Source organism: Dermacentor variabilis, chromosome 4, assembly GCF_050947875.1.
Source record: "Dermacentor variabilis isolate Ectoservices chromosome 4, ASM5094787v1, whole genome shotgun sequence".
NCBI lineage: Eukaryota > Metazoa > Arthropoda > Arachnida > Ixodida > Ixodidae > Dermacentor > Dermacentor variabilis.
The window spans coordinates 14,741,487-14,755,598 of record NC_134571.1 but is presented as its reverse complement, the minus strand read 5'-3'; the positions used below and the strand labels follow the sequence as shown (position 1 = coordinate 14,755,598).

Here is a 14,112-nt window from a genome sequence, read left to right as displayed (position 1 = left end):
CTGTTAGTCTAATACCACCCGTTCCATCGGTTTCTACCTAATCTGTTATAACTTGCTTAACTTCACTGCTTGCTCTTAGTCTGTGCTAGCATATCATCTGCCCATCATCATCATTAGCCTATTTTATGTCCACTGCAGGACGAAGGCCTCTCTCTGTGATCTCCAATTACCCCTGTCTTGCGCCAACAGATTCCAACTAGTGCCTGCGAATTTCCTAATTTCATCGCACCACCTAGTCTTCTGCCGTCCTCGACTGCATTTCCCTTCTCTTGGTACCCATTCTGTGACTCTAATGGTTCAACGGTTATCTAACCGGCACATTACATGACCTGCCCAGCTCCATTTTTTTTTCTTGATGTCAATTAGAATATTGTCTATACCCGTTTGCTCTCTGATTCAAACCACTCTCTTTCTATCTCCTAACGTTATGCCTAGCAATCTTTTTCACCGCTGTTTGCGTGGTCCATAACTTGTTCTCAAGCTTTTTTGTCGGTCTCCAAGTCTTTGCCCCATATGTCAGCACTGGTAAAATGCACTGATTGTACACCTTCCTCTTCAATGATAATGGTAAGCTTCCAGTCAGAAGTGGACAATGTCTGTCATATGCGATCCAACCTATTTTTATTCTTCTATGAATTTCCTTCTCATGATCAGGGTTCCCTGTGATTAATTGACCTAATTGGCCCATGACTGATCTCTAATCCATACCGTTGTTCTATGTATCCCTCGATGCTATGCCTTCACTATTCCTTTCCTTCACGACTGCGCAGTCCTTAGCGTCCGTTCACGTTTATTTGCCATCCTCTTGGCTTTTTCCTGTCTCACCCCTCAAATATCATGCTTTCAGCACTCTCGGAACGCAAAACAAAGCCCACTCCAAAGCGTCCAGACTACCCAAGGCCATGGAATACAAGGCCACCCTCAAAAGGTAGGCCACTGCAACCGTCATGTGTCACACGGAAGAAAGGTTTTCTTTTTTTTTTTTTTTTTTTTTTTTGTGTTACGTGGAAAGTCTGACTAGTTCCGAACCTGATGCTTCACTCTGAACTTCACAAAAGAGGCCCTTGGTGAGACAGCACTGGACACAAAGCGTCTTGCAGGGCCACGATTGGATGTGTATTACACTGCTTGTAGCAGGCTGGGTTGCATGCTACTTTTGCACTATTTTTTGGTTAGCCTGCTTTTTGATAGTTTACTTGGTTTTGCAGTAGTGTACTGCATATTTACTCATTTGAGTAAAAAACTAGTGGCTGCTGGTTGAGAGCTGTTCTTGGCTGTGCACAATGCCTTGCATGTGATATGTAACCTTAATGTAAATTTCACTGGCTAGTGAAGCCATTTTGTTTTCTACTTCACACCTTACAAAGCTCATCGCTTGGGTCATATGACAGTGAGAAATTAAAAGGAACATTTTATTCGAGATGTTAGTGATAAAGGAGCCCAGTATAAATGTCTCTCCCAGCTAAGACAGATATTTGTACCAGAATCTAAGATGGAGATCACACTTCATGGTGTGTGCATTTTGTTCAATATTAAATTTGAAAGCAGTACTTGCCAGTTTCATCAGTGGTAAATCAAAACTGTACGTCATCTGCTGCAGTGCCAGACAAAAAATGTAGGTTTTCCCAGTTGAAGCAGTCGTGGCGTATGTTGCCACCAGGGCAAGAATGCTGTCTTCCCTCTGTCTTCTCAATGGCAGACAGTTCATCTTCCTTGATGTTATTTTTTTTTTTGGTATCACATTTTTGGTCCGGCATTGCCACTGACAGTGGATGAACTAGGCAATAACTGCTTCCAAACATAATATTCAAGAAACTCCACTGTGAAATGCCACATCCCTGCGAAATGTGATTGTGAACAAGACTGTGATTTAGCTGGGAAAGTTGCTTATATCGAACTTCTTTATCAATGCAAGATTCTGTATAATAACACAATAAGAAAATTAGAGTACAACAGAGTGAAGTTCGTTACTTTGGAAGTTGCACCATAGCTTTGCGCACAATATTTTCTGGACCGTTCTGTCTGTACTGAAAGTGCAATGCCTACTGATAGCAAGCAGCACTCTGCCTCAGCTGTCAGTGTAGTGTGATTCCGTATCCATGGTTCAGAAAACATCCTAAAGTGCCTTCTTTCAGTGAAGGTGTATGTACAGTGTTATATGTACTGGCAGGGGTTGCATGGAAGTAGAATTTGCTAATTAGCACTAATTTCACTAACACAGTAACTGTTTACTCCATGTACAAAGTTATATAGTACCACATGTTTGGAGTCCTAGCTTGTTTCAGTTGTCTGCCTTTCATTGCACCCATTATAAATGCGTGTGCCTGATATATTGGAGAGGGCAAAATTTTTATTAACGTACAGACTCAGAAATATCAATTATTTTAGCTGACCTGCATAGAAGCCAGATGTTGCCACCATGTAACTTTAGGTGTGCATGTTGTAGCCTCATGCAAAAAACATCACAACAGTCTGTCCATTTGGAATGCGTTTGGCGAGATTGCTGGCACCCACTGACTTGTGTGTTGGCAACTGATCCCGTGGCATGCAGCTATGAAGCAACTGCAATTTCCAGGATATTCTTGCCATACCTTTGTTGTTAGTACCTAAAATCATGCAAGCCAGCTTTGCAAGTTCTGTTGTGAACACATGCATGCCTGAAACAAAGATTAGCTCACTCTTCTTTAGTTGGGGTAGCACTTACATAGAAGGTAATTTGCACTAACCGGACTAACCAGAGTTCGTCCCCTCCTCCCTCTCCTTCCTAACCCATACCCCAATCCGGCCTCTTACACCCACCATTCCCCTGGGTGCCCGGCTGGTCCAGAGTTGGACGGGGCTAGCATGAGCCGTCCTGCTTTGGCAAGGCGGAGTTTGCCGATGCAGCCAAAATCGCCTTGCATGCCCAAAACGGTGCACTTTAGCCCCCTGCCCTGCAGTCCTGCACCACGACGCCAAGGTCAGTGTAGATCGTGCCCTTGGCACACAGGCAAAGGCAAGGCTTGTGTGCTCTGCTTTCTATAGTGTACACATTGTGTGTGTCTAAGGAATGTTGCATGCTTTGTGCATGTGTATGATGTTTAGCTCTTCTTTTGGCTTGTACGTATTGGATGTGGATGTTTATTTATGCCACTTTTTAGTTTTAACATTCGCTGAGGAAGATGGCTTTCTTTTTTGTATTGGTTCTCTGGTTTTTGATGTGAGCTTCACCAGCGAGGCGTAATTGCATACTGCATGTTCAACTTGGCACCCTATGCATTTACAGCTTCTGCTTTATAGCAGTGACCCTGATTGACAGTGCTTATTGAACTGTGCCTATTTCAGTCAGTGCAATTAATCTGATGAAAGACAGGCTCATAAAGCTTTGTGTATATATTTAGCAGTATTTACAGCATGTCATGGCTGCTGGGATAGATCTGTTCAGTCTTGCACATCTCGCTAGTTGTGCAGTGTTCACTCACATAAGGTACAGAGGGATAAAGCATTGTAAAAAACATACAGTGCATTGTTCTGCAGATTAATCATTCCACTCAGTGTTTTAGGGAATGTTTCAGGCAATCTTAGATAATTGGATAAGTTGGACATTGTTAAAATTCTTAATCTTGTTTTCTTCTGTTGCTTCATTCATGTTAAAATATTGCTCTTTAATGAGGCTAGAAAAGGTGCATTGTTCTTTTTAGGAAATCATTTTGATATGATTTTTACAACACATTTACATATTGCATTTCGTTGGCTTTAAGCAATGATGCATATTCTCAGAATATCTATTGCAGTTCACGTTTCACGCAAATAAGACATGTGAAAGATAATGAAGACATGAATCAAAGAAGACAGTTTTTGAACCTGTAAAGCACTCTGTGCTTTGGTGTCCTACTGGGCCCAAGTGTATTACAGCACATGTATAGTTAAAGTAGCTAGACAGACGCTGCTTTATTAGTCCACTTCTACAGTGTTCACTTAAGAAATTAATTTACAATGTAGCGTCCAGGTGCGTTTGGCTTCCTGGTCATACTGTGAATCAGCCCAGACAACCTTCATTAACTCAATGGCCTACACTGCCATGCTACCGTGGCTTTCTGCCTTGCATTTATTTATTATGTACTGGAGAAGAGCGAGCAGTATGAGCTGCTTCGACAAAGACAATGACGAATATGAGTTGGTCGAAGCCCTGTGCCCGTATTGCCTGAGCGGTGTGACCTCTCGCTGCGATGCTGTACTCCCTGAAAGCGTAATTAATTAAACCAGAACACCTTTCGACATTTGGTGGAGGTGCTGGGCCCTTTCCCGACCTGGTACTCCGCAGCTGGACGTTCCCTTCCGTTTCGGCTATGCCTGAGGACCACACACAGCCTGATCCTCCCCAGGCATCGCCTGTCGTCTGCTCCGGTGCTCTACACCGAGATCCTCCCATTTTCAGCAGCACCGATGGCTGCGCTTAACAAATGGGATGACACAGCTAAACTGAGTGACATCATTATCTTTCTGGAGTCGCTAATCTCTGGTTCCGAAATCATAAGTCCGACCTTTCCACCTGGACAGCATTTACGAATTGTTTCAAAGAAGTCTTTGGTCGCCCTGTTATGTACAAGCTTCGTGCAGAACAACGCTTGCGCGGTCACGCTCACCAAAAGGGTGAAAACTTCACCAGCTATATTGAAGATGTAGTTGATCTTTGTCGGTGCATTAATCCTACTATGGCAGAAACTGGAAATATAAAAAATGTAATAAAAGGCATAGAGGATGACCCGTCCAAACTGCTCTTGTCAAAAAATTCTCAGACGGTTGACGAGGTCAGTATACCCTGTGCCAGAGCTACAACGGGCTCCACAAACGACGCTTTACTATGCGTCGAGCTATCGTGCCGGACGACACTGCTTCAGTCCTAACCAATAGTTCCAGTGCTGCTTTCGCCTACTCCTAATTGCTCGACGAAATCAGACAACTCCCTCGAGAGGAAGTTGTGCACCAACTGTCACTTCTACCTGCTACCCAGTCGTCTGAGTCCCCTTTGTCTCCAGAACTCGGATGTGTCATGCACAAACAAATCAGCGACACACTACCTCTTGCTAATCGGCCACCTGCAGTGCTGGTTCTGCTCACGTAGTATGCTGCTGTCATCGCCAGTCCAAGACTTTCGCCTACAGTTGCACACTACACGCCCACAAGCAGCTTCTATGCATTGCCTTTTGCAGCTGAGGCATGCCAAGAAGTGGCTTCTGCGTGCCTCTCAACAATTATTATTTACCCGACAGACCCACAGTCACACTGTATATTGATTCCGAGTCCACTACTGGTCTGCTTTATGAAATATTAGCACAGTGAAGTCTGTGATTGTCTTCAGCGTGACACAGGCCCTTAACGACAAGGACCTTTCACCCTCTCAACTCGTGGCCGCCGTCTGCTTTGGGAACCACGCGCAGGAGATACGCCGTGTCCCCGATCACGCTGCCGGCCAGAAATCGCAGCCCATTTGCATTACTCCTGCATTTCAACTTAAACCTACTTTTTTGTTGTTGTTCTTGTCTGCTCCCTGCTGTCCCCACGAGCCATTGTTACTGGTAACCGCGGATGGCCGTCCTCGTATCGTCTCTCGGCGTAATGCCGTGCTTCGTAAGGGTATGATGATGATGCGCGCCGCGGGACCGGCCCCGTTTTTGCGGTTATTCCCATCGCACGACGTCGTCTCGCACGGGCCGCTGCGAGACGCGTTGGCCCGTGTAATGACCGCGCGTAATGTCGTACCGCGCTGGGCGTGAGCGGCCCTTGTTCCGTTTTCGTGGCTCCGGACCGGCCCCATGAGTCCAGTTGCTGCGTCAGTAGCGCCAGCGACAGCTGCCGTGCAACATGGCGGGTGTTACGAGCAGGTCTGGGGCTGTCGCCAGTCGGCGTCAGAAAGTATGTAGACGATTTAATTTCCTGGCTGCCGCCCTCGTGGGTTGTACGAACAATTCGTTTTGGGCGCATGCAGTGACGTCGAAATTGTATTGTCATGAAAGACCAACTGCATGCGTTCGACCGTTTTCATGCTTAGGAGTCGACTGTAGCGTGCATTTGGTTGTCGCAGATGAAACACGACGGCGTTAACAGCCCAAGATGGCGGTGCTCAAACGCTTCCGTAAAATGCGAGTAGATTAGACATCGCGCTGGACATGACGTAGCACAGAGGTTGAAAAAGAAATTGTCCTCGAAAGTGATCGTTCTACGAGACGGGGCCAAACGTCTTCGTCAGCTAGAGCACATTTTCACTGTCGTCTGCTCGCCGTTCCCGGGACCAGGCTGCTCGGCTCGTTTGGCTTCGGAAGCGCGCGGAGGAACGCAGTGGAGCGGCGCACTCGTTTTCCTAATTGGCTGGAGAGCCGTGCTTTCTAGGTCACTGTACAGCCCTCTAATGTGGCCGTTTTTATTGAGAAGATTGCTCAACGCTCCGGTGCTTCTGCGAAAGCATAGGTATTTCGTGCGCACGTGTTGACTGATACATCGACGGCGTGGCTAGCGTTGCTTCTTTTTCTCTTCCTTGTCATGCACAGAAAGGGCGGGAGGCAGTTGTGGCTATTTGAGGAGATTGTAAGATAAAGCTAAAAATGCGTTTCGTGAATGCAAGGAATCGGTTACGTTTTTGAAGGGGTCCACCAACCCGTCTATATACGCCCCTCGTGTTAGGTCGACGGTACCTATAATGTCTGCAGAAGGAGCAGCTCCCTCGAGTCGAAAGCTGATCCCAACTTCCTCGGGCGCTCTCATTTGCCCGCTTTCACGTAGTCGATTATTCTAGATAGCCCGAGCACGATTAACGGCGTGCGCGCGCGTCGGCATTCGCTTCGCATACCTCTCACAGCTGCCTGCCCGTGCGCCGGAGTATGAATAAGGAAAGAGCCTGGGGTTGTGTTGAGACGCGTCGTTCAGTTCGTCCTAACATGCTGTTCTACACTCGATTTCGCCATCTCGCATCTCTGGTTGGCTAGCAGGACCGCCCTCTCATAGCGTCCTCTGATTTGCTTAAAGAGTGAACATGGCAATATTCTTCAACCATAGCCTCCTCTCCTCTATATGAGGCTATGCTTCAACATGAAGGAGATTAAATGTCTACTTCTAATTCGCTATACCGTCCATATTCGACAGTGCACTGGAAAATACACCGTTGCCACAGCCAAAGAGAAACGTGCAAATATGCAAGCCAGTTACGTACGTAATTTCCGTACGGCTGAAGCGAACGTCTTTAGGAGGCACACGGCAGGCGCAGTGCGGTTTGGTGAGCGGAGTCTGTTCTAAATTTTTGGGAGGTTCCCACAAGCACCTTGGTGTGAGCGGCGCGCATGCCGATGATAGACGCGGTGGACGGTAGGAGCAAGTGCGCGATGCCAATGATCAAGACCCGCAAATTAGGATGAGGACATTGCGATTGGTCCCGTCGACGTTTGACGTGGACAGTATGTACGCAGCGAGTGCCGTCAAGAGTTTAATTGCTCTAGCGCGGGCCGCAGCTCACGCGCACCATCCGTTGCTTGGCCAATAAGCGAAGTTGCACGAATTAAAGCGCTCGCAGCATGCATACGACTGGGACGACGGACAGAGCTCGTGCCCATTCGGGGACCCTCAATGAGTGTACTTTTAATGCAGCCATAAGCCCCCCCCCCCCCCCCCTCCCCCAGCGGCGGCGCAGCTTGGATCGTGGATCGGTGCCAACAGCGGAGCGTGCTGTCTGCTGCGCGCTTGGTGCGGCACCGTCGGCGACGCAGCCTGTTCGAAGGGCGCAGGCGGCGACCCACTTTCCTAACGAGTGAAACAAGGGTGGCCCATGGTGGCCCGCAAAAATGAACCGGGAAGAACGCCTTGTTGAAAGCCGGTTTTGAATGTGGCGCCGCCATGCCTCGCGGAGATCGCGATAGAGGGAGCCACTGCACGGGCTCGGAGTAGACATTGGAGTAGAGTACACGTAGGCACGATAGCTGACGTAAGGTACGTCAAGTCCTCTTCTCAAAACGGCCGCTAGGCGGCGCGAGAAAGTTCGTGTTCCCAATGCCAGGAGGCGCTGGCAATGCGCTCGGTGACTTTCTCACTGCCCCGTTTCAAAGGGGATGCCGTTAAATCATCGTACTGTGCGTTCGTAATGCGTTTGCGCGTTCTGTGCGTTCATGTATAGTAACGGTAATGCTGCAACTTCGTTAATGCATTTTCAGTTGTTTCGCATTGGGAAATAACAGCGCGCTGGTCGATTGCCTCCTACCTTGTTGACCGGCTGGCTGCATCTTCGTTATGTTGCCGAGTGTACGTAAGAATTCTACGCATTACAGGAAAAAGTAACCAATTACAATTCTTTCAAAAATTTAATTGGTTGCGATTACTAATTACTGTCCCACAAAAGTAATTCAGCAATTACTAAAATGTAAGCGATTATATTAATGTTACTTTCCTCCTTACCTTCATTAATATTGCACAAATACAGTAGATAGAATGAGCTGGCCTGATTCTTTTAATGCGTCCTCTGCAGACCTGCACATGCTGTTTATCTTCACTAAGTATTCCTTTTCAAAATTTTATTTGGTAATCTTACCTCGTTTTCTTGTGAACACCTCTGGCAGCGGTTCTGAAAACTCTCTCAATGTGCATGCTGGGGAGAAGGGCTGTGTAGTAATGTATGAACATCTTCCTCAAACGATTGTGATTACTCAATGCCGCAATACTCGGGTCTGGTTTTTCTACGAAGCACAGCGCTTCATTGCTGCTGGAGCTAGGGGAAGGCGTTAGCGACAGGTCCAGGGAAAACTAAAGAAATCGTATTAGGTGATTCCACGGCATCAACGTCTGAAGTGACCATCGCTATCAAGCCATTTCACTTTGTTGGCCAATGTCTGGTGGAACTTCTTTCTGCAGCCTTCGCTCGTTAGCCATCTAAATGTAAACGAATAATTGTAACAGACGCCAGCGAACATTCATGTTCCTTGAAAAGGTGTCCAAATCTGTAATGTTACTTAATATATAACCTGGCAAATGACAATTAACATCAGTAAAACTGTTGTTATGACTTTCACTAATAAAACAATGCCTTCCGCTTTTACTTACAAAGCTAATAATTCTCCAATTCAGAGCATTAGTGAATATAAATACCTTGGTCTTGTTTTCACACCCAGTATGTCTTGGTCAAAGCACATAGATTTAATATCCTCAACTTCATTGAGAAAGTTAGGCCATCTGTGCCACACATTGACCACAGCCCCAAGGGATACTAAACTAATAATGTATAAATCGCTAATCCGGCCTATACTAGAATATGCTTCTCCCATGTGGAATCTGCACAAACAGTGTGACATTAGTCAGATTGAGGCCATCCGAAAGAAAGCGATCCACTTCATATGCCATAGGTACGATAGGTATTTTTCACCTTATACAGCGCTTTCATCTCTAGGCTTACAACCGCTCTCAGATCGCCGACGCACTGAATCACTGAAGTTTTTGCATTGCATTATTAACTCCTCTTGCTGTATATCTTCAGATAACAACCTAACTCCTGCAAAACCATCTAATACTAGAAGTCATCATCACCTAAACATTGCACCTTATTTTGCCCGTACGGACACTTTTAAATACAGTTTATTTCTCTGTGTAATCGAATACTGGAATTCTTTGCCTGGTCCTACTCGTTCTCTTCTTTTAAACTTATTCTTGGCGGCCATTGAATAGTTTTAGTCTGTATTGGTTTGTATTGTTCATATTGCCTGTATTATTTATTATTTGTCACTGCTCTGCCTTTCACACCCACACCTGCTATAGCCCGATCGGGCTGCAGTATGTACAAATAAATAAATAAGTAAGTAAATAAATAAATGCTACGTATTATCCAGCCCTATATATACTGTTTGTGTGGTACAATCACAGAGATCGGTATATATGAGTAACGTAATGTCAAATGGATAGAGATATACCGGTTGAGCTGCCAAAAACTTCTGTCTGTATCAGACAAGTCATAGATCCCTTTAAGTTAAGAACAATTCAGCACCAGCTCCTATCACCTATGAAGGCCACCTATGAGTGCTTCCAAGAGAGAGGGAGAGAAATTTGTTTTATGAGAAGGTCGGACCTCCCGGAGGAGTGTGCAGATCTGCAAGCCTGTCATGTTCATGTGACCCAAGCATAGCTGCAGGACACTGATTGTGGGAAAGAGGTAACCCATTTAAATGTCTTCATCTCTTTCGACTCTAATGCTGTATTGCCTGTCATAGCTTGTTTCATCAAAAATGCAACTGATTACATGTAATCGGTTACTGAAAAAAGTTTATTGAATTACATATAGTGTTAATTGTTAAGTTACAAAATTGCCAAAAAACATTGCTTATTACAATTAATTGCATGTAATTGATTATGTACAAATCTGGTGCACATGCACACCTCAATGACATTGGTCGACGTCATGCAGACTGACTGACTCTTCAAGCTGCGATGGTTTGTCTGAGTTTGGTGTTATTTCCTTGTTTGACTTTCTTTTTTTTTTGCATTGTCTTTTGAGGTGTTGCTTTATTATTATTATTTTCTTTTTTTCATACTTTCACCTCTTTGCAAGGAGTGCCGCTTGTGGTATATCAGATTGTGCTACATCACATGTGTGCTAACAACCGCAAGTAGCTCTCTGGCCAACCTTGTGCATAAACGAAAGCTTGGCAACAGTTTGAAAGCAAAAGAGAACAGAACATGCATGTACACCACAAATTCTTGTTTTCAATTTTCACAAGGTATTTTTTTCTAATGGGTTCATTTCAACCTTTCGGGGACTGCACTATTGCGCAAACCTGTGATTGTTGCGCATACCAATATGGTCCTCCGAGCTTTTCTCAAATGATGGGCGATAGGTGTTCGTGAAGCAAGCTTTGATACGTTAGATGGGACAAGTTGTTAGGAGCATCTCTCTTGCAATGGAGAAGGAGGGCAGGTACGACCAAGATGTTTACTTTTACCTGCCTACTGCATCTCGTGTGTGTCCACATGGATGCTTGCTTTCGGTTAGTAGGCATCGATGAAAGGGTGAGTGGATAGTATAAATGTCCTCTTAAGAAACAGGTGTTGAGTGCCACCAAGTTCGTTACATTTGCATTTATAATGTGTTTATTCTTAGTACATAAGGTCATGGTTTGGGCGAACAAGCCATTGAATCTTAAAGCATTTCCACATTTACTCTAAATAAGCATTTATTCCTTCAGCCAATCAACTGTCCTAAAAAGATCAGGTTCATTTCATCCTGTGCTTTCCCTACCTTCAAGCCCTTGATCCTTAAGTGGTCTAACTCATCACTTTTGCAGATTCATTCATCCTTCTCCCGCTATCTTTAAATCCCAAGAGCTCAGGCAGGCATCCTCATTTACTAAGTCGTTATTTACTCCTGGATAGATGCTGTGACATGCTCACAAAATGGGCTCGGTGTTAACTAAATATGCTCACATAAATAGTCGTGACTAACGATTTGTTTCTTCCTGCAACTCCGCTTTTTCAGGCTCCCTGATCTGCATGGCTTATAATTGTAATGACCATGTTCTATACTTACTGTATAAACTGTAATTGCGTTGACCATGTTCTGTCTGCTCGTGCAAAAAAGTTGTCATCTACAATCATTAGCGCACAGGGGAATGCTTGTTTCTCCCTTTCTGTGTGAACAATTAATGACACAATACAACGACATTGAAATGGTAGAACTAAGGTATGGGCGCGAATTGGTTCCAAACATTATCGGAAAAGCCTTACTGAGTAACCGTAAAGCAAGGAAAAAGGCATAGGCGACGGGGAACAGGTGCGATTGAAGAAACTGTCACGAGACGGTGCTGCCAGCGCTGCTGTTCTCATTGACTTCTTCGTGACGTAAACTGTGATACGATTACCATGGCTTCCGAGATTGTGCGTGCCTGCAAGTTTTGCTCCAGCCGACCCACTCGTATGGAGAGAGCGCAAGTTCAAGGAAGGGCCTGGCCGGCTCATTTTCTGCACTGCGGCACATACAACGGAGTGCATTTCATGGGTCTGGGAGCCTTTCAAACGCTCTGGTATTGTTTCTTTAGCTTGGATTAAACAAGAAAAAAACATGTATATATAGTATATTTTACGCTGCCACGTGATCTCTTACTGATTTGGAAATGGTGCCCGACAGTACACGAGGGGCAAAGTGCCTGCTGGTGCCTATTTATTCTCAAATACGTAAACTTCTTTTCAACACACATACTCCCGCTACATTTATGTTGGCATGTAGAAGTGGAATATATCTTCAAAGGGTTTGGCGCATGCTGGAATCTTGTTATACTTCACAGTTTGCGGGTTATGCACACTTACCGTTGTTTTTCTTTTAGGTGGTTTTAAAGCTTTGAACGAATCGCCTGTTGATGCCAGGGCTTGCTTTCGTCTATGCAAACTGCCTGCGTGATAGGGCCTGAAGTGAGGCGTAGCGTGATCGGACCACGCAAGCACACTGCAGTCGCTCTGTACTTAGATTTAGATGCACATTAGAGAACCCCAGGTGGTTAAAATTAATCCAAAGCCCCCATTACAGCGGGCCTCGTAATTATGTCATGTTCTTGGCAAGTATGCCTCAGAATTAATTTATTTATTGAATTTTTGATGTATTTCTTAATTTATTTACTTAATAAGTATTTATTTATTTATTCAAGTACCACAAAATACTGAAAGGCATTACATAGTGGGGACACAAGCATGAATAAAACAGGGTAGTGCAACCTCTGAACACACGTAAATAAAGTATGCTGGTTCAAAAGCAAATATTCAAGGTGGAGGTCAAGGAATGTTCAAGCTAAGGCACAGCAAGCTTTAAGAAAGTTTTTTTTTTTCTTTCTTTCTTTTTGCGGAATAAAGAAAATTCGTATGCTGTGCTGTGTGAGTTTGCGTGCCATTACCAGCTGTATGCTGCGGTCACAAGGCTGGATGGAGCAAGAAATTGTGCACAAAGTGTACAATTGTAATATTTACTATATTATTGTATGTAGTTGCCACCCAAACAGGCATTATAGCATAACTAAAAACAGTAATGATTAAAATATTAATTACAGCAAACACAAAAATAGTAGTCGCTTTTCATTATGTCTGCTTAGGGCATGTTTATTTACTTTTAAACAAATTTATTTATGAATACCTTGCATGGCCTTCAGGAAGGCATTCAGCAAGGAGGGAGTACTCTTACGTCAACATAAAACAACCTGTGTTGAACATGGTAAAAAAAACAATGCATTTCGTATCAAAAGCATTATTTGCACAATGCAATAGCATGCGACATGAAAAATGTACCCACAATAAAATAATAGTAAATGTTACATGGACATAATTGCACAACAGAGTAGGCACACAAAGGCGAAAATTGCCATATCAATTGCTGAATCATTGCATTGCAAAGTGAAAAAGAAATACGAGGCGAGCCATTAAACTCCTACGATAAGCTACCAGTTCACACAAGGAATGGTGTGTGAACCTACTCGTGATTAGTTTAGAAAAATTAATAAACACAAGGACAGCTAGACAATGTAGGTGCCACAATATCTTTTCCCTTTGCCTCTGTTCTTTCTCGTCACTTCGCACGGCCAGCCGCACCGTTCTGAGTCTGGCTCCGTGATTGCGCACTTGTTTTGCGAGAAGGGCAGGAAATCAAATAATAAACCGCACGTTCGCAGTCTTCGTGCTCGGCTTGGGGCAATCTGTAAGCGATCAGGGGAGAAGAGTTTGCATGTTGTGTCTACGCATTAGCGTTCAATACACCGCCGCGATGGCGCTGTTTCTCAAATCGTCGTCTGCGACCTTGCCGGAGAGGAACGACCGATCGAGATGCGACACATTGATTCGCGGTCGTCGCATTGTCGACTGCTTTCATTGCTTCCTTCTCCACGCCTCTGACAGCATCGCACGCGTTGCACCGTGGCGCGCCAATAAGGATCATTCGGCGTGGTTGCGCGGGATACACAACATACACGCGCAAGCGTATGCGCGGTGCCACTTATCGCGACTCTCTAAGGACGCTGCGCTTCACGGGTCCCGCTAATTAACTGGGCGCACATATGACCCGACAGGGCCGCGCAGGCCCATTTGAATACCAAATGAGTCGCGTTTGAATCCCTGACACGCGGTCGTGGAGGA

The 14,112-nt window shown here is 45.0% G+C and overlaps 1 protein-coding gene across 2 annotated transcripts in view; it reads left to right on the top strand.

Moving 5' to 3' along the window:
* The window catches only part of LOC142578699 (uncharacterized), a 145,238-nt gene that overhangs the window by 16,746 nt on the left and 114,380 nt on the right, over positions 1-14,112 (top strand). The window contains exons 6-7 of one of the 2 annotated variants that reach the window (XM_075688193.1): positions 848-928; positions 2,828-2,959. In XM_075688193.1, the coding sequence (XP_075544308.1) occupies positions 848-928; positions 2,828-2,959 (213 nt within the window). The remainder of the gene's footprint in view (positions 1-847; positions 929-2,827; positions 2,960-14,112) is intronic. The other variant, XM_075688195.1, reaches the window with a different exon arrangement.